The 22,142-nt window shown below is 39.6% G+C and overlaps 1 protein-coding gene across 1 annotated transcript in view; it reads right to left on the bottom strand.

The window, feature by feature from the left end:
- SORCS2 (sortilin related VPS10 domain containing receptor 2) overlaps positions 1-22,142 on the bottom strand; it is a gene marked incomplete at both ends in the record, with an annotated part of 556,540 nt that overhangs the window by 96,149 nt on the left and 438,249 nt on the right. The window contains 2 exons of the mRNA XM_080638949.1: positions 6,042-6,115; positions 10,254-10,418. Coding sequence (XP_080495075.1) covers positions 6,042-6,115; positions 10,254-10,418 — 239 coding nt within the window. The remainder of the gene's footprint in view (positions 1-6,041; positions 6,116-10,253; positions 10,419-22,142) is intronic.

Raw genomic sequence — 22,142 nt, forward strand, 5'->3', positions numbered from 1 at the left:
GGGAATTGGGATGGCAGCCAGTTCATCACACATTGCCTCTGCCACTCCTTCCTCCTTGTGTTCTTCCCTTGCCCCAGCATGGGGTCCCACCCATGGAAGACAGTCCTTCACAGATTTCTCCATCGTGAATACCCCACTCCTCAACATTCAGCCTTCACCCACTGAGAAATCAAACATGAATATTTCACTTATTCAAGGGGAATTTTTAACACATATACTTTTATGTGTCTTTGTATGTGTGCATGCATGTATAGATTGTTACAGCAATCGTAGTAAATTCTACTGACACACTCAATAAGGTCCACCTTAAAACTGCAAACTGCTGCTAAATGATGCTTGTAAACTTCCATATGAATACAACTGACCAAGTCTAAGACTAGATCCAGCTACATTTAGGCTCTGCCAGTTTAGAAAGCAAGGGGTCTGTTCTGAACCTCATGACTCAACAGAAGGGTGTCCTTTACCCTTTGTGCCTTCAGTCTCTGACACAATCATCTTTAGCTCGATTTTACCTCAATTTGTCTTTCTATGCTTCACCCATGTAATATGTAATAGAGTGAACCTTACCATCAAATTCTGTTTAGTTGTGCCTTTATAAATCATAATAAAACTGCTCTTGCTAACATCTTCCCTGGTCAGTCTTTGAGTGACCCTAAACCAGTCATTGTACGAAAGCCTGCTCCAGCATGGGCTTTCCACAGGATCAGAGCCTCCTTCAGGGCACACCTACATGCTCTGAGGTCCTCCACGGGCTGCAGGTGGATATCTACTCCGCTATGGACCTCCATGGGCTGCATCACAAGCTGCAGACAAATCTCTACTCTGATTCCTGGAGTACCTCCTGCCCTCTTTCTTCAACTCACCTGGGGGTCTGCAGGGCTGTTTCTCACATATTCTCACTCCTCTCTCCCAGAAGCTGTTGCACAGCTTTTTCACCCTTTCTTAAATATTTTAGCATAAAGGCATCACCAGTGTCACTCATGGGCTCACCTTTGGACAGAGATGGGTCTGTCTCGGAGCCAACTGGAACCGGCTCTGTTTGACATTCTCTTCTCACAGAAGCCCTGAACACTCCTGCTACCAAACCTTGCCGCGCAAACCCAATACAGTCATATGCATCACCACACAGATAGAAACAGAACAAATACCATCCCAGTGTAAGAATGATTGCCCACACAGATTCTTGGCTGCCCACACAAGAACCTTTCACAAAAAATCCAATGTTAAAGGCTCAATGAAATCCTCTTTGCATTTCTTTCTCCTTCAGGGTGTAACATTGCTGAAATCTCCTCTTTCATCTGACACTTGAATAGGAAGGAACCCACTACACTTGACATTAATGGGTACAGCTGTGATTGATTACTCGTATGGGATTTCATGATGAGAACAGAACTTTGGTCCCCTGAGAACAACTGCTCTACCCAAATAAACTCGTCATTTTTTATTTTTATGTTCTCACCTCTCATGGAAATGGAGAACCTAAAGCTAAAAATAAGAGTAACAGATACCCATAGTACAGGATTCCATACCCTAGCAAGTCAAGGATAAAGCATTTCTAAGGCTCTAGACAGACTCATAAAGGAAATGTGCTGGGCTTAATTCTCTGGTAATTACTGATTCGTGACTCAGTGTTCTGGGGTATATTTGTGCTGGTGTAGACAGCTGATTCACAATCTATTCTTCACTTACGTATTACTATTTTGAGCAGTCAGAAGGAACTTACATGGCATAAAAGCCTTGGGGATTGTGAAGAATATCAGCAAAGCCAGAGGAATGCCAAACTGCACTACTCTTTCTTTGTCTCAAGTATTACCACACAATTCATCACTCTTGTTTTAAAAATGGGATTGATATGTAAAACCAATTACATACCATGTGGTGTTTATTTTTTTAATGTTTGGCTGTGCTATGCCTTATCTTTTTGCATTCCCTCCTATAAATACACCTAGAACTGGAAAAAGTACTCATAAAGGATGGGTACTATATTATCACTTAAACACAAATCATTACATTAGGGCAACACTGCATGGCCAGTTACAGTTTGTATGCAGCAGTAGATCTGTAATTGAAGTCATGGAAATCAAAGTTTCTTAGTTTTAAAGCAGAAGAATTTTCTCAAAATTAAAGCTGTCCACAATAAAAAAAAAAAAAAAAAAGGATTTGAATCTTCTTCGCTAGTATTTACCCAGAAATAAAAGATTTATTTTCTAAATGTTGATAAAAATGATTTTTTTTAAAATTAGTGTGACTTAGGATTAATTTTATTAATCATAAAATCCATATTTCCTGATTTTTCTTTGAAATATCAAAAAAGATTTTTAATGAACTGTTTCTTTTCAATATTTACATATTTTCTGAACAGTATTTTTTTCTTTTTTTTTTTCATTTCAACTTGAATGACAAATCAATCAAATAAAACTAAACAAATTTCCATAATATATCTGGTTTGCAATCATATTTAAATCTATCTGCAGCCTTACAGCTCCTTTTTAGTTTGTTTGTTTTTAGAATAGAATAGAATGGTTTCAGTTGGAAGGGATTTACAACAATCATGTAGTCCAATTGCCTGACCACTTCAGGGCTGACCAAAAGTTACAGCATGTTATTAAGGGCATTGTCCATTCAAACACTGACAGACTTGGAGCATCAACCATCTCTCTAGGAAGTTTCTTTTGCCTTCTAAGATGGTAAGACAAGACAAACTGCTATGAAGGATTAGTCAACTTTCGTTTCCAAAAGGATAAATGAAACAAATCGGGAAAACGGCTGGGAGGGGGTAAGAAAATGCCACACTATATCACAGATGGGAAGAAAGTATTCTGTGTTCCTGAAACAAGAGATGGCGGTATACACTTTCCACTGATATCAATGACCTTTCCATGAAAGACCACATTTCATACATTAAATCTGCAAAGATACGTAAGGGATGGTCCAGAACACTTCAAAAACAAATAAAGCCTAGAAGATGTTTTTAATATATTGCTTATAAATCTACAGTATAAGATCTTAACATAAACAGTTTAAAATACTCAGTCCCTACTGAACTTCTCTAAATATAAATACATAAGACATTTCATTAAATTAATTGCATTTACATTTTCATTGAGTAAAAATAATGCTTCTTTGGGAACTGAAGATCTGGCTGCTGCTAGAGGCACTGGAAAAAATGTTTTTACAAAGCACAGGAAAATATTATGACTGACAATATTTGTAGTTACCAAGCTGAAATAAAAATCTTAGGCTGTATTACCAACCTCAGTCAACTGAAATTAAATAAGAAACATCTGCTAAAGATCTGCCCAGTAAAATATTCTTGGCACAACCAGCCAGTATCAGCAAGACACATACCCTCATTTATAGTGAGATGTAAAATTGGTCTGAATTCATTTCACTAATCTTTAACACATCAGATGCTATATATTGTCAAGAAAATAATACCGGATGTAGTACCCTAATAGTCAAGGTATGACAAAGCCCATATTCTTACAGCTGTTGAAAACTACACAAGTACTTGTTTCTACCTAGCATTCAGATAACTTGGGTGATGAAGGCCTTAAAGTAGTGGAAAGTTTCATGTAATGACAAACTTCCACTGGAAGACCAATGTCCAACTCACATGGTTGGACACATCTCCACTCACAGCAGATTCCTTGTATATTGCAATGTCCCATATGATAGAAGTAAGAAATATTCATGTATATTTATATAACTTTACATCTAAGGAGGCCTAAGAGAAGGATCATCTGGTACTGAAGAGGCACCAAACATCTACTCACAAATCATTGCTGCTGCTGGCTGATACAGTTCTTGAGAGAAATCAGAATGGTCTATATACAGAAAGCGGGAAAACAAAACCCTAGAAAATATCAAAGATTTCTAAAGGTTATAAATGTACAGACTGTTAGAATTTATTATTCTTATCTGAGAGGAATGTGATTTTTATGAACAACCATGTCTTTGAAATACTACATGGCAGTTATTCCTGTCCAAGCTCCAGGACACCTCCCTGATTATGTCTGAATGATAAAAGGAATACTGAAACACATAAGGGTACTGAAACACAGCAAAATATTCTTAACATTGAACATGCACTTTCTGGTTTTAATTCTTAATACAAAAAACATTGACAGATTGAGTCGGAGAAAACTGACACGTATTTCAGTGGTATGTTACATTTTTCATTATTTAAGTGTGCTATATATACAGAGACTCAGATAAGAAAAACACCATTAAATAAGTCTGCAAGAGAGAGGCTTCCACTGTTCTAGTGACTTTGATGGTTGTCCGACTTAATGCATATGATTTTTTTTTTTATTGATTAAAAACAGAGATCCATATGCCCTCCTGATTTACACCCCATATAATCTTGCTAAGGAAAAATCAGGTTTAAGGCAGACATGACACTTCTGACCTATTGTGCTACCTCTAAATGATTATACTCTTCCATGTGACAGTTAGACCTGTAAACTGCATCGTCTGTGAAACTCTAGCTGCTGTGTAGAAATAACTTCTTCAATGAGGCTGTATTTTGCAGAAGTAAGTAAGAAGAAAGTGTCAGGCTGACTCAAGTATCTCAGCAGAAAAGTTTGAAACAAACTGGAGTAAATCACATAGGTGTTCCTACAAACCAACTGCAGGCTGGTTTTCTAAAAGTAAGGACAATAAGTAGGTTGCTGACTGAAAAAGAGGCCCTTGGATACGTGACAAAGCTTCCTTGATATGTCCAAGGATAATTACACCAACAGGGCTCCATGGCAGGTTAGGTCTTATGCTCCTAGCTCTTTCTAACAGGGTTTAACATGTTGATGTAGCCTTGTCCTCGGTCACAACCTCCCCCCCCCCCAGCAGCAGCAGCAGCACACATGCCAGCACACCTTTGGACTTGTCAAGTTCCATTTTAGGCCAGTGCCCAACGTTTATGTAGATACTGTAAAAGCTCATCAGCAGTTTAAGCAGTTTTGGGTTTTGCTGGTTTTGGTTTTCCCTGAGTATGGCCAGGATGAGTATCTATTTCAACTCAAGAGGAAAACAACTACTTAAAGAACAAGGAAGATCACAGCATGAACACATTGTAAATCTTGCAGCCAAGATCAGGTATATCCATCTCAATACTGGTGACACCACTAGCATACCACAAAAATATTGCTGAAAGCCAGATACGGCTTCACAGACACATGGATAATTATACTTTATGCAACTGACACGGATCAGAGTCATTCTAAAACTAAAATCGAAAGTCATTTAGGGAAAGAAAGTGCCTAGCATATTATGACAAATCCTGTAATAAAAAAATACACATTATTGGTAATGATACAGTTCTGCACAGTCCATACTTAAACACTGAACTAAAAAGTGAAAGGGGGCTGTTTTTTTCTATAGAAATGAGATAAATGTTGAATGTGCAAATTGACAATTTTAAAATATAAAATTAAAACACTATCAAAAGGTTAATTGTGGTATTGAAAAAGTTATAAATTTTTCAAATTCATTTAATTAATATAAAAGACACTGACTTACTCCTCACACATTTTGTCAACCTGCTTAAATCACTTCTTAAATATTTTGAGAGACTGAAAAATGTTTGAGCTGAAAGTGAAATAATTTGATGTATGTGTACTTGATAAAGTCATATTTTTCACCAATTTCCTTAATAGTGTAAGTTTATATATGCCTCCAGTTACCAGGTCTGATTCAATTTCTCTTAAAAAAATGTTATGGATTTTCCTCTGCAAAAACACTGCTCTCCTTTCTAAAGATCAATTCCACCGGTAAAATGAAAAGCAATTTCATTGGACATTATAGCCCTCTTTAAATCTTGGGCTCCACAGATCCAGACCTATAACCCTTATATGTGCTGACACTCGGTATGATCACTGGCGTGAGTATGAATTTGCAACAGCAGATGCAGCAATGCTGACATAATCTGCAAAAGACGCCAAGGCTCACACTGTCCCCATCAGTATGTCTGAGAACATCTTTCTTGATTAGAATGAAATACTTTTGCTGTTCATTTTTTATTTGCAAAATAAAAGACTTCTTACCAAAAAATATGATCTTTTGAAACTCTTTCCTGCAGAAGGATCCATTTTTTCCCCAAGTCAATGGATGCATAAACCTACAAAAGAGAGAAAGAAAAACAAGAGATGATAGGAAACTGTTGATGTTGTACATCTTCAGAGACAAGTCCTATGTCACTGTTAAAATGACAGATTTTACACCAATAAGGAAGACCAAACAAACAAACAAAACATTACCAGGAATTCTCCATGATGTTTTTCAGAGTGATAACCTTTCATGGAGAATATTTGTTTTAAATATAACCTAGAATGAACAAAACTCAGTGACAATGTCTTCTTGTTTCCCATGAAAATAATTCACAGTTTGTCTTGAGTCTTGGGGTTTTTTTTGAGATTTCAGTCTTCATTTTGAGATTCTTTTACCTCAGCATGGTTACACAAAAGGTTACACCTTCCTTCTGCCTTTTCCCATTCATTGACCAAACAAACACAAATGCTCACTTTATGCTTCAAGCCTTAATTCCAACAAACACATGTAAACTAGAAAGTCAGCGGATTTCAAAATCTGCTAAAATAGGACCAAAAGATATCAGAGAAATGTTTAAGAGATTTGATGAGAGAGACATTTGAGAGCTTGCTTCATGGATACCAATTTGTAACCTGTTGAGAAATGGTCACTCAACAGTGATAAAGAAGATGGCCTGGAGGAGGAGGAAGACTCCAGCTCAACCTTCCTTCTAACCAAATGCTAATGACATGGAGGGATATCCACGCAGAATGCAGATGAAAGCTGTTTTCCCGCAAAATAAAGAGGAATATAAAACAGCTATTAAAAATCTTTGTCCTTCAGCATTTGCCTTCATAATATGTTTCTTTTAGTTAAAATGGGAAATATCTATCAAACTTCTAAAAAGACAGATTTAAAGCCCCCTGCTGGCTGCATGCATTTCTTATTTGATCCCATTTACACATGATGGGGTTTCCCTCAATGTCTCTAATAAGCAAAAAAAAAAAAGGCAAGTAAAACTGTTCTTTGCTGTGGGAATCAGTCACCAGTTCAGTCACTGATTGTTGGGGGGGAAAGTATCTTATGAGGACTAGTGAGGAATGTTTTTGGTTTAAAATGACAGGTTCAATGACAAAACACTACTCCTTGCCCTACATTATTATAGAAAACCCGCAATATTAATATGTAAAGATAAAGGCTGAGGTAGCTTACCATTAACTCTACGGGTGAATTTACTAAAATTTGAATTGGAGATAAACCAGTATTTCCCAGTTACTTTGCACTTCACAACATTCGGGCTTTGCTCCACTGCACACACAGTTAAAGCAGGTAGACCACAGTTTAAGTAAGAAACTAATCAGGACTTGGATTGCCTACTTTAGCATTCACCCAGTCAGTGCATAGACAGAAGTGATCAGGGATCAAAAGGTTTTTGCCCTCTGAGCTAAATGCCTTAATGACGGGGATGCAGAGCTCAAATTACTTCCCCTCACACACATGTAAGACTGAAGTCTGGGAGCTTATGAATGAACAGCTTGCTTTTGTGTAGAGAGAAGCCCATGCAAGCTTACTGTAAGAGAGTGAAGTAGGACTAATAAGATATATTCAAACTAATAGGTATGTTTAACTGATGCAGTATTTGAAATTAATAAAAAATAACAAGTAACTAACATGCACACATTAAACTTCCTGTAATTAAAATATATACCCATAGATGTTTTGGGTTTTAACAGATACCTATGATAAAACTACTAAATGAAATTAGATATGAGGTGAAAACAGTTATATTAGTAGACAGCTAACATCACCTGCTTCAGCAAACAAATCTACTAGATCTTACACTTCTGTTTATTATCACCCATGTAATAAATGTGTGATTTTAAAAACCTGAAAATTCTTTTCTCTCTTTTGCCATTTTGACATCCTTTCAGCTTCCAAATGAGCAATTAAAATCTACTGCATCCTTGTCGAGTTTTAAAAATAAAGCAGAAGCATTTAAATAGACTCAGTGAACGGCTGACTGTTATTCATTAGAACTGAGGAAATCAGAAAAAGGGACTATAGATTTGAGGCAGCAAATGGATTAATCCAACCATATTGACTGGATTTGCATTCACTCACAGTGTCAGCTAGAGGTTTATTTAAACAAAACCTAGGGTGCCAAATGCATATTTTGCAGTATAAAATAAGCCCTAAATCAAATCAGAAGTTGTGAGAAAGGCTGTGAGGCTCCAGTAGACGGAGAAGTCTTGCTGATCGCTATTTATGAAGAATGTGATCCTGTACTCCTTGTATTCTCAAAAGTACCTCTGTAAGAAATCATTAGAATAGCAGGAGGTAATGGCTTCCCCTGAGTTTTAGATTGTGGTACATCCTGATACTACTTTCTTCCAGTGAAGGTAAAGTTACTTAACACAAAGCTCTAGACTATACATTCTCTCTAGGCCAAATCCAGATCAACACTCTCAAGACCACTAATTTTAGTACAGTGACCTTTTCTCATGTAAAGTTACAGTTTTGATTTTCAACTCTTCCGTTGCCAACATTCCTTCATCTTTCTTCTCCCTTCTAAGGCCAAATACATTAGATCTTACACAAAATGTAAGCAGCTTACTGACCCAGTTATGGTTAAAGGCATCCTTCATTCCTACACATCTTACGTAAAGCTATGGGACTTGTCCAGTAAGTCTTTGTGATTGACTTCTTCTAGTGTCCAGCAGATCACCTAACCCTTCCTGCTACTCCTACAGATCTATTCTTTACTGAATATTTTGCAGGGTTTTTTTTGTCCAGTCACATTTTAAGTTTGGCAAATAACAGCATCACTCCTTTTGGAAGATTATAAAAGCATAAAATGCCTGAAAATCTCCTGAATATGCATAAGTAATCAAAAAAAAAAAAAAAAAAAAAAAAAAAAGCAAATGCTTCACTTTGTGCTTCTGCCTCCTCTTTCCTGGCAAATATTTCCAACCACTTGTTGTGGGCTGGTCAACTTCTTCGGTACAGTTCTTTCCACTCATACTTAAGATTCTGCCATTCTGTAACTATACAGAATTCAGGAGTTATATATATCATTAGAAGCAAAATTCAAACTGAAATAAAAAAGGTTGTCATAATATAGGCTTTTCATAACTCCAGGCTTCCCTGAAGTATTTTGTTTATGTAACATGCATCCAACGTATTTTTAATTGTGTCAGGATTTCAAGTTGAAACTGCTAAGTAAAATATTTAATGTCATTTGTGACTGAGTTGGGTTTGTTAAATATTTTATTCTAGTTTTATCTTTATTTGCAAATGCCTGTAAACATTAATTGCTTTGGGATCAGCTATTAACTTATATACCCCAGAAAACATCCTAAAGGATGACTTGATAAAACACCACTGAAAATAGTGTAATATTTGGCTGCAGCATTAGAACTGTCTCTGACTAACCTCACCACCAAAATATGTACATTCTGTAAAGTCTGACAAGGATTAAAATGGGCTACAGTTTACTAATTTCAGTTTAAAGCAGGAGTAACAATGGAGGTGAGTCAAGACCATGGTCAGGACCAGAATCACAGTGACTTTACAGCTGCAGTTTTGGCACTGTGAAAAAAAGATGAACTACACGCAGACTGTGCACACTCATCAGTGCTTAGCCTAACCCGTCCAGGAAAATGACTTTATAATTTTACCAGAAGAAATCTGGAAGATGGTTAAAATTTACAAACATGCTAACTCCTGAATCTGAAAGCAGCAGAAATACCTCATAGGAGAGAGAATTATTTTACATTTCTACAGATTCACTGATTCCTCAAATACTCCTCTGCTATACTACAGTGCAGTTTGCTTTACATTACTTTTACATTCCATGGGCGGCCTTTGAAGGCACTATTTCAGCTTCATTAACTTTCTACTACACTATAAATTACAGGGAAATTGCTTATGGTCACTTTCTAGGGAGGAACACATTTCAGAAGTACTATTTAACAATATTAAGCAGGAGGATAAGTATTACCAATATCCATATCAGCTGAAACCACTAGGATTGAAATTACATTGAAAACAAGCATTTGGACATGAAGACAATCAATACCTAAATAAACCTCAAAGCCAAGATACGATTCCCTTCTGGGCAACTGATATTTCATAAAACCCAACACTAATCAGCATATCAAAACTGTTTTGCATCTCCTTAACTAAGTAATTCCTAAATTTCAAAAAAGTGCAGTATCTTCAAGCCTTACCTTGCCATCCTTGGTGTAAGCAAGTACTTTATCTTCCTCTTTCGGGTGAAAAAGGAGAGTTTCCACAAAGAAAGTAATGGGTTGCTTCTGGAAACTGGCTCCTTCATCCGTGCTTATGAAAAGGCTTTTGTCACGGTCATTGTGGGAAGAACTTACAAGAATTATCTAAAAGACAAGAATGACAACATACACTCAGAAGACTGTTTTCTCTGTAACAACACAGCCTTGTTTTTCTTGTGCAAACATCAGATTTTGTTCATGCCTTACCTATCAAAATCCTGTGGACAAGAAACTGAAAGCATGTAAGGGGTAAGGACTGCAAGATCCTATTACTCTTCCCTCAAACCTGTGAATGTTAAGTTCTATAACTTCTCTTGCAAATCACAGCAAATTGATTACACTCCCCATCTCTACTCAAAATGACTGCCTTAGATTTTGGTCGTTGTGCAAGGTTCATGAAGCCATGTTCGTCTCCAGACTAACAAATAAAAAAATAATACTAGTAATGACTCTTTTAAACATACCCATATAAATACCCACTTTATCTGGTAAGGCTGCCTTTATAAATACTAAATATAAAAATAATCACTGCTACAGTTACATCCAAAGAATTACGCAGGAAAAAGAACTAGTTCAGAACATCTCTCCACTGCTTCACCATTCTCCTCGTGCTGACACACTTTGGATAGAAAGACAATTCACTTTGATGCAGAAAAATACGCCAATCAACTGCTTGTATTTCCTTCTCAGGCCCAAATAGTGTCTTAACTCAAACATAGTAATAGCTTGAGCTGTTTCCTTGTGTGAACTTTGTGTCAGACTTTCAGCAACAAAAAAATTCTCCCCACATAATTTAAATAGAATTTACTCTTTTCAACTTCTTTACATTTTGCAGCCGGCCAGCACGTTATAGCATGGTTCTAAAAATGCCAATGTGAGGATCCATTTTTTTATTGTCCTTCCAGATCAAACAGACCCAGTTGGTAACCTAGAAACAAAACATGGATTTTCAAAGCCCAGCTGGGCTCTATTTGGCTTGTACTTCAAAAACAATTTAAAAAAAAAAAAAAAAAATCCTGAATTCAAAATGTTTTTAGAATATTCAGCACATGATGCAGAAAACACCACAGAATACTGATCACCATGATACAGTGACTGTAAATTGCTTACAGAGATAAATGGCAACGAGTTATGCAAGTAGAATTACAATAACGCGAATACAGAGAATTTTTATGTAGACACTTTTAGAGTGAAGCTGAAGTTAGAAGTTTGAAATTTCTAATGAATTACACAAATATGACAGCTGGAGTGAGCTTTTAGTGCAGTTGGTCTTGGGGGAGAAACTATAAATACAAATTTGTAGATGTTCTAATTTGACAGGTTACTTAAGCATGTGCACTTGTAGTTGAAGCACATAAACAGGTGCACTAATTTCTGCATAGCTTTCATATATTTCAAATGGGGCACATACTGAAGCACACTGTTGAACAAGACAGAGAATTGCATAGTCCAGGGTCAACGGCCCACTGCTGCAACCCCACACTAAAGCCAAATGTGAAGCCAAATCTGCTTCTGTTAACTGTGTGACTAGGTCAGAAGAAAGCGCAAGATAATAGCCTATAACTGTGCTGTGATCTTGTATTATTTTAATGATACACATTGCCCAAGAGTAGGAAACAGTGCATTTTTATTGGAAAGCCTCGATAAATGAGACTATCACAAAAATCATCTTTTATTCCTACTGCATGCAATGGCTTCCCATCTCTTGGTAAACTCTTCAGACAGTATCTGTTTAATTTATTACTATACATGCTCCACATATGCTGCTGGTGGCCGAGATAGAGGGTTCAAAGATTTTTGTAACACACTAATTCGGCAGGTTTTCTGCAAGAGGGCACAGCACCAACCCAAAACTGAATGTGGCTTGTGTGTGCTGCTCTGTCCTTTTGCTTGCATTGCAAGGAGGAATGAAGAAGCATTTATGCCCACCATGGAGATTTGTACTTTCCTTGCCACTCTACCATCTGCAACTCAGGCTCAAAATATCTAGTTTACCTTAGAAATAAATGGGCACAAACTATCTGTGTGCTCATTCCTCTTGGTTCCTCACCAGATCACAGAAAGAAGGACCAGGTCCTATGCTAAACTGAACTCCACAAGCGGGACTGCAACAGGAGCTCCACAATGCCTGATGATGCCTGTGTCCATGCATGTCCTCGTATTTTAATGCAAGCACAAAGCTGGTCCTGAGACCCATGCTTAGCTTTCAGTGTGTACAAGTACCTCCATTGCTGTATCACTGGAAGCAGTATGGTAGTAATTCCATATAGAAAGCCTAATAGCTTTGGATACAGTTTTCTGGTCCGAATAACACTTTCTTTAAATACCAATCTCTTCATTCTCTCTTGTTAATGTTTTAAAAAACATATACAACTAAGACAACGAATCAGCATGTCATGTACCCCACAAAAGGAATGAACTGCACTTGTACAGAACATTAATCTCTGGACTACAACACTATTGTGTTGCTTTCTTTTTCTGGCCCAGTAAATTTTACACTTCCAAAAATAACTAATTTTGGCTTCAAAATAATGAAGGAAAGAGGATTATAAATTTGGGAGTGGTTTTCATTGATATTGAGACAAGTATAGGCATGTCTAGGTTTCATAATGAGGACCAAAGAGCAGCTTGCAGAAATCGTAAGAAAAATGCTAGCTATAATGAAATGCAAACATAATGTGATATTTGCTAATCCTGTCCTTCAAAAATATTATGTGTCTTTTGTAGTTAAATCTATTGGAAAAAAAATAGCCTAAAGACTGTAGACATCTAAGCATATATGCAAAGTCTAACTATACTTTCATTCACACACACCATAATTCATTTAATGAAATGTTTTTGAATTTCACTCAGTGTTCTGATTTATATTTCAATAGTTTAAACTGATCATTATGTGCCAAGCACACAGATTTGCTACCCACAGCTAACACACTGGGTGCTCAGCCTTGCCTGCTGGCTAACACTACTTATTGAGGAAAATATTCCAGAGTAAATATTGTACCCACTTTAAATGCTTTCCATAACAAGTTTTATTTACTTTGCAAGTGGAACAAATAGCAAAACCTTCCTGCTAGCAACTGATGAAGGGATGCAACTGGGACGTACTATCTGGAGAGCCAACTAACAGTGATTGCTGAGGGTTTGAACTCAAAATAAACAACTACTTGCTTGAACAATTGCATATCCAAAAACCAGAACAGATTTTAATCACATCTAAATCTCATTTAAGCTTCTTTTAAACAACTTTTTACAGAGTATTTCTTCCTCCTGTGAGACTCTTCTTGTATTTTCTTAGTAAACTGTAACTTTATATTTTGGTGCTTATCCTGACCTCACTTCTTAATCTACCATCAGCTAAATAAAACACAGTAACATATGTGTATACATTCAGATCAGATGTAAATTTACAACTTCAAATAGTTAAGCAAAGGTAAAAGAATATTTCAAGGAGATAAACTATCCCATGGACTGTAAATAAAATGAGTAACTATAAGACATGTTATAGATCACCAGAGAGGAAAGTAAAAAAGATTTCTAATAAAAATGAAAAATACCACACCGTGCCAACAAATAAATTAAAGCATTCCAAAAAAAAGAAAAGCCATGCTTTTACTCATTTCAGGAAAAGCTAGTGAGGCAGGAGGTAATACAAAAGCCAAGTAAATCTGAAAATAACATAATTAAATCCATTTATTTAATCTCTCTTTCAGGAATGATTGGCCAATGTGTACGTCTAACCATTCCCTCTACTGGGTGGAATCACAATCTGAGCCCCAAAGGATAAAAAGGCTCTGACAGCTTAGGCTACAGTACCTTTTGTATCATACTACTTCCACTTCTACCATGAAGATTTGGAATAATCACAGTGATTACTTGGGAGTCTTAACTGTAGATATGGCAGCAATTCAAAGCTATGCTGTAATTTCAAGTGGCAATAAACACAGGATATTAACATGCATCATTTGCACTGTGTCTGAAATATAACCCCCCTCCGCTCAGTGTAGGTCCAATCAAAATGTAAACTCAAGACAAATTTGATCTTAATCAGCACTTTCTCTAAAACAAGGCAATCTTCTAACATACTACAATTGTGCTGTCTCTTTCAGCTTCAGCAACTGGTCCTAATTGTAATTCTAGCTTTTATTTTCCTTTCTGTTTCTGTAGTAATAAAAAAAGGGAAAAAAAAAAGTCAGAATGTCCATCACGAAGAAATTTCTAGACTCGCAGCATCTTTTTTTGCCACAGGAGGTTTCTGCAGCAAGTGGTAAGACAGATAAGACACACCAATTTTTAATTCTATAATCCTGCATATGGTCAGAAATCAAGACACCTCACATGCCTCCGCACTCTAAGCTGACCTTGAAGGAATAAACCAGGCTGAGTAAGAAATCAAAGCACAGAAACTCTTCATTTAAGCACGCAGAAGTCATACACTGAGAGGCCAAGTCACCTACACCTGTTTAGACACCTCCAGTGGACACAGATGATTTGGCTGTGGGGATTCAATCCTAAGCAGTGCTGCACTCACTCCAGCCAAAATCTTAACAATGCAAAGTTATGACCCATCCCCACTAAGGTCAACTAATTTCCACTAAGATCATGTTACATTAATGCCCAGATGAAGGGTCTTAGCTAACCTGGAGACAAGGCTGCTGGGCACAGGGCAGCACCACTCTCCTAGTGATACCATCCCATAAACCTGCATGCCTACATGTGTTTTGAAAAGAAATATTCTTTGTGGCAGTACTGCCAATCTCTATGAAGTATTCATAGAGCTTCAACAGTACTGCAGTCATACCCTCAACATTTTTCAGATTAAGTAACTAACTCATCTATTTTTCTTGTTTTCATAATTTACATTATTTATGTGTTATTAGGTATGCTTGGTTGAAACAGAAATTACTCTAGCTCCTGGTCCCAGTTGTAAATGAGATGTTGCTTCCAAGACAGCATTCATAAAACATACGAAGTGGACTGCCAAGGGTTATGATTTTTATCTTGGATGGTATGAAAGACCTGATAACTCAAGAATGGCAAAGCTGCAGAATGAAATATAGTCACTTTACTTACATAGTGGTAAAAACAGTATCTAAGAATCAACCCAGGATCATTCCAAGCAGAGAGTGAAATAAAATGCCTTCCAAATAGCAGTTTAATCTTGTAGATTATCCCTGGAAGTTGCACCCAACATCACTCATCACAAATGTTAGTTAGTAGTGACTCTAATTACTAACTTATCACTGAGAATTAACAAGAGCTAGAAAATCGGCTTCTCTGTGCAACTGAATTACATAAATGCACATCAATGGAATATATATACATATATATATATATGAATGTACACACATCCCAGAACAGTGTATTGCTTTTCATTCACAACTTCCTCTAGAATTCATATTTACTTTCTGCTGAAGAGCCCCTTTCAAGCTGTCACACACATCCATTTCAAAACAGCAAATAGTCTCAATGAAAATTGCCATAAGGGAAGGTGAGAATGTTAAGGATGTTTCCTGTGAAATATCACACTGATCACATACTCTCAGGACACTATCAAAGGCCATCTGAAGCAAAGCTGGTGGGGTTAAAGGGAAGCATGTATTATAGTTTCGTCTCCCCTGTGTTGTGGTCAGCTCATTAATCGTTTGGAGTATCACAACGGGAGGTGCAATATTATTTATCTAGTACCAGCAACATATTAGGCACTTTAGGATGTGGAATGAGTATTAAGAGGTTAGGATTTTAAAATGAGCTGGTTAGCAACTGGAGCAGCTGGTTAACACAAGAGACATGCCTAAGAGGGAATGAACATCAGAGTTAGGACCTTAACAGAAAAATGTGCTTAGAGCAACTGAATGGAGTTGCTGACTCACACAGCAACTGAATGGAGAACTGGCTCACAACGCAACTAGGCAAGTCTAGATACAATCTAATTTTAAAAGGAAATAGTTTTGAAATATTTGGCTCTGTCTGCAGGGCACCCACTATAGTGGAAACAAATTTAAGTGTTGTTACATGTCATATTAATGAATGCCCACAGAGAACCAGCTACAAAAATTCTGACTGATGTTGATCATGAAAATCAGCCTGAAAATCCTGCCTTGCTACAGCTGTTGGCAACCTGTATATATCTGAATCTGCCAGATCTGTATAACCGAGCACCTCACAGTATCACAGTATCACAGTATGTTAGAGATTGGAAGGGACCTCAAAAGATCATCTAGTCCAATCCCCCTGCCAGAGCAGGAACACCTAGATGAGGTTACACAGGAATGTGTCCAGGCAGGTTTTGAATGTCTCCAGAGAAGGAGACTCCACAACCCCCCTGGGCAGCCTGTTCCAGTGTTCTGTCACCCTCACTGAGAAGAAGTTTCTTCTCAAGTTTAAGTGGAACCTCTTGTGTTCCAGTTTATACCCATTACCCCTTGTCCTATCATTGTTTGCCACTGAGAAGAGCCTGGCTCCATCCTCATGACACTCCCCCTTTATATATTTACATACACTAATAAGGTCCCCCTGCAGTCTCCTCTTCTCCAAACTATAGAGACCCAGCTCCCTCAGCCTTTCCTCATAAGGGAGATGCTCCACTCCCTTAATCATCTTTGTCGCCCTGTGCTGGACTCTCTCCAGCAGGTCCCTGTCCTTCTTGAACTGAGGGGCCCAGAACTGGACACAATATTCCAGATGCGGTCTCACTAGGGCAGAGTAGAGGGGAAGGAGGACCTCTCTCGACCTACTGACCACCCCCCTTCTAATACACCCCAGGATGCCATTGGCCTTCTTGGCCACAAGGGCACAGTGCTGGCTCATGGTCATCCTGCCATCCACTAGGACCCCCAGGTCCCTCTCCCTTACACTGCTCTCTAACAGGTCGTTCCCCAACCTATATTGGAACCTGGGGTTGTTCCTGCCCAGATGCAGGACTCTACACTTTCCCTTGTTATATTTCATCAAGTTTCTCCCTGCCCAACTCTCCAGCCTGTCCAGGTCTCGCTGGATGGCAGCACAGCCTTCTGGCGTGTCAGCCACTCCTCCCAGCTTAGTGTCATCAGCAAACTTGCTGACAGTACACTCAATTCCCTCATCTAAATCATTGATGAATATATTAAATAATACTGGTCCCAGTACTGACCCTTGAGGCACTCCATTAGATACAGGCCTCCAACTAGACTCCGCCCCATAGACTACAACTCTCTGGCTTCTGTCCTTCAGCCAGTTCGCAGTCCACCTCACTATCTGATCATCCAGACCACACTTCCTCAATTTAGCTGTGAGGATGCTGTGGGAGACTGTGTCAAATGCTTTGCTGAAGTCAAGGTAGACCACGTCCACCGCTCTGCCATCATCCATCCACAATGTTATTTCCTCATAAAAGGCTATGAGGTTGGTCAAGCATGACTTCCCCTTGGTAAAGCCATGTTGACTGCCCCTCATAACCCTCTTATCCTTGACATGCCTTAAGATGGCATCAAGGATAAGGTGTTCCATCACTTTCCCAGGGATGGAGGTGAGGCTGACCGGTCTATAGTTACCCGGGTCCTCCTTCTTGCCCTTTTTGAAGACTGGAGTGACATTTGCTTTCCTCCAGTCCTCAGGCACCTCTCCCGTTTCCCAAGACTTGGTAAAGATGATGGAGAGTGGTCCAGCAATGACTTCCGCCAGTTCCCTCAGCACCCGCGGGTGCATCCCATCTGGACCCATGGATTTATGGATGTCCAGATTGCTCAACTGGTCCCTAACCCATTCCTCGTCGACTAAGGCAAACTGCTCCAGTGACCTGACTTCATCTGAGGTCTCAGGAGTACAGGGCTCTTCAGGACTGCCTCCGGCAGAGTAGACGGAGACAAAGAAGGCATTCAATAACTCTGCCATCTCTGTATCTTCTGTCACCAGGGCACCCATCCCATTCACCAGTGGGCCAACCTTGCCTCTGGTGTTAGTTTTATCAGCCATGTATTTGAAAAAGCTCTTTCTGTTGTCCTTGACCCCTCTGGCCAGATTTAATTCTAAGGAGGCCTTAGCCATCCTAGCTGCCTTCCTACATCCTCTAGCAGCAGCCTTATATTCCTCCCGAGTGGCCAGCCCCTCCTTCCATGACCTGTAAACTCTCCTCTTCCACTTGAGCATACCCAGCAGTTCCTTATTCAGCCACGCAGGTCTCCTGGCCCTCTTCCTTGACTTCCTACGTGTCGGGATGCTCTGCTCTTGAGCTCGGAATAAGCAATTCTTGAATGTCAACCAACTATCTTGGGCCCCTTTACCTTCAAGCAGCCTTGCCCATGGGATTTCCCCTAGCAATTGCTTGAAAAGGCCAAAGTTTGCCCTGCTAAAGTCCAGGGTTGCAATTCTACTTGCTATTGTACTGGTCCTACCACACAAGATCCTGAATTCCACCATCTCGTGGTCGCTGCAACCAAGGCAGCCCTCAACCTTTATTGCTTCGACCAGACCCTCCTTGTTAGTGAGGATGAGATCCAGCAGCGCTCCTCTCCTGGTTGGCTCATCCACCATTTGCATGAGGAAGTTATCATCCATACACTGGAGGAACCTCCTGGACTGTGGCTGGGTTGCTGAGTAGTCCTTCCAGCAAACATCAGGGAAGTTAAAATCCCCCACGACAACCACGGCCTGTGCCTGTGAGGCCGCTCTCAGCTGCCTGTAGAAGGCCTCGTCAGCTTCCTCACCCTGATCTGGTGGCCTGTAACAGACACCCACAACAGTATCACCCCTGCCAGCCTGCCCCTTAATTCTCACCCACAGACTCTCAACTCGCTCATCCTCTGTCCCTGGACAGAACTCAGTACATTGCAGCTGCTCTCGCACATAAAGAGCAACCCCACCACCCCGCCCGGCTGGCCTGTCTTTCCTGGAAAGGACATAGCCCTCCATGAGTATATTCCAGTCATGCGAGCTGTCCCACCACGTCTCTGTAATTGCCACCAGATCATAATCTCCTGACTTAACACAGGTCTCCAACTCCTCCTGCTTATTTCCCATGCTGCACGCATTGGTGTATAGGCATTTCAAGGAGGGAGCTGAGCTCACCAATTTCACCCTAGGATTATAGGAGGCCTCCCAGTCTTCATCAATCCTAGAGTGCTGGCCCACTGGGGCAAGCCCAGCTACAACCCCATCCCCCTTCGAATCTAGTTTAAAGCTCTCCAAATGAGCCCTGTTAATTCATGCCCCAGCATCCTTTTGCCTCTGTGAGTTAAACCTTTCCCACGTGCCATCATTCGGACTGGAGCCTTACAAAACCAGCTGTTATCAAAGAACCCAAAGCCCTGCCTAAAGCACCAGTCTCGTAGCCAATTGTTTATGGACTGAATTTTCCCATTCAGTCCCACATCATCACCGGAAGATGGAAGAAGTGAGGAGAAGATCACTTGAGCCCCAGACTCTTTCACCATCCGCCCCAAGGCCCTGTAGTCTTTCTTCATCCCCCTCAGACTGCGGGAAGCAGCTTCCCCCCCACCTGTCTGGAAGACCAGCAGCGGGCAGTAGTCTGTGGGGTGCACCAGGCTGGGGAGCGCCCTGGTGATATCCCTGATCCGGGCTCCAGGCAGACTACACACTTCCCTATGATGAGGGTCAACTCTGCATATCGGGCCCTCTGTTCCTCTCAGAAGGGAATCGCCTACACCAATGACCTTTCTTTCTTTCTTGTCAGAGGCAGTCTTGAGGTGCGAAGTCGACCGCCTTTTCCTATGTGACCTTGTAGTCTGGCCTTGCACCACATCCTCACTTACCTCTCCATCAAGATCCAGGGCCTCAAACCTATTACGGAGGGGCACCTGGGGAAGCAGGGCAGGAAGGGAGGAAGGTTGCCCACGGTTCCGAACTGGAACTTGCTTCCAGCCCTCGTCATCTTTTTGGTCCCTTACCTCTGCGCGACAGCTACAGGGCAGGGGCTGTCTCGGGCCATCCCCCTCTGTCTGAGAGGGCAGGGGGTCCATCCCCTTTTGGGAGGTATCTCCCTGGAACCGTTCCTGCTGGCATGCCAGGGAGTTACTCCACCAGTCGATCTCCCTTTCACACTCCCTGATGGTCCTCAGCATCTCGACCTCCTCTTTAAGTTCTGCCACCAATCTAAGCAGATCTTCTACCTGCTCACACCTCAACAATGATAACTATGCCAGCTTTCTAGGGGATACCAATTACAGGTCAATTCTTCAGTCTTCTTATTTAGAGAACTGTCAGGCAGGATAAACAAATTGGTCATTACCTCTTCCTCCATGGGAACAACTCTCATCCATTTACAACCTGCTGGAACCAAAAAACTGTTGCCACTTGACTAGCACGGCAGGCCAAATTTTTATGAGGAATGCTCTGTTCAAAACCATTTCAGAGCAGTAACTGGTGCTGCCAGCCCAAGAATTTAAAGAAACCCTAGCACATATTAAGCAAACTTGGTATTCCTGAAATATAATGAGAGGGATGAATATGCCAATATTCATATATATATCTCACAGCAGAGAGAGAGGAAAAACAGTATTCAACATCTTCATAAACAGTCTTTTCTTTAATAAGTAATTTTTTCTACTGCTATTTGCACCTATGTTGCAGAGCTAAGATACACACGCATTGCTTACCTTCTGAAAAATATGTTGGTACTGTTTTAAGTCATTAATAAGGAGTATATTTAGTATACCCAGTGGATCTTTTGGCACAGGCTGAACTTACACTGAGAGGAATACAAGCTTTATTAGGTACCTAAGGTTGACATAAAGAATCCTAATACTATTTGTTATGGATACTACTTTTTTTGTTTTTGTTAAAAGTGTAAACAGAAGAGCCCTGCAAGGTCCAGTGTTAGCCTGGTTATTGCTAATTCTTCAGCAAAAGTGATCACTTAAAGTAGCCTTTGTATAGTTCATAAATCTAAAAAAAGCAAAACTTAATGTTCAGATGTTGTGTGGAATATTCATCATATTCATATATTTACATATTCAAGCTGTTTCAGTTAAAACTATGCCCTTCAGTATACCAGGAACTAAATCAGACAGTATTTCCCAGTATGCTCTAGATCAGTAGTTTGAGTGGAGAACAGCAATGGGGAAGCACAGAACCAATTCTATTCCCTAACTAGGTTTTATGTTGTCCATAAAATAAGGACATTTGTGGGTCTTGCAGAAAACAAAGGGGTTTGGACTGCACAACAGAAATGGGTGAATTTCACTCTCTCACCAACATCTCCACAAATATTAGTATTTCCCACACAGGAACAGGCACATACTGATCTTTTAAAATTGGTCATTCACAGACTAATCTAATTCATTAAGTTATTTTGCAGACCTTCAATAAGCCTGCAAATACATTCTGCCTGAAGAGATCATAAAGCAAAAATATAAAACAATGCTTCCCAAACAAGATAATGGATGCACAACAAATGACTGCATATGTATGTTGATCTAATTTAATGAAGAAAGAGGTCAAACAGTTCTTAGTCTCCAGCCATTAATTTGTCAGCAGCAAAACTGCACTAAACTCAAAGAGAAATTACGTGAATGATAACTAGTGGATGAGAAAAAATGAAGGAAGAAAAGGCAGTTGTGCTGGTTAAGAATATCAGTCATACGGGATTGATCAGGACCTCGTTCTCTTGTGTAATAGGAAAACCCTCATCTGCCTTAAAAATATTACAGGTGTGCCTTTTGGTGTTATATTATGAAACTCAGTTCTATTATAAGGCCACATAACAATTTTCTGGGAAAACTAGAAAATGGAGATGGCAAAACGTTACCCTGAGGAATTCCATCTTGCAAAAATTGTCCCCTCCAACCCCAAACAATCAAGAGGTTTCTGGTGTTCTCAAAGCCAAAGGCCAAGCCA

Source organism: Psittacula echo, assembly GCF_963264785.1.
Source record: "Psittacula echo genome assembly, chromosome: 1".
NCBI lineage: Eukaryota > Metazoa > Chordata > Aves > Psittaciformes > Psittacidae > Psittacula > Psittacula echo.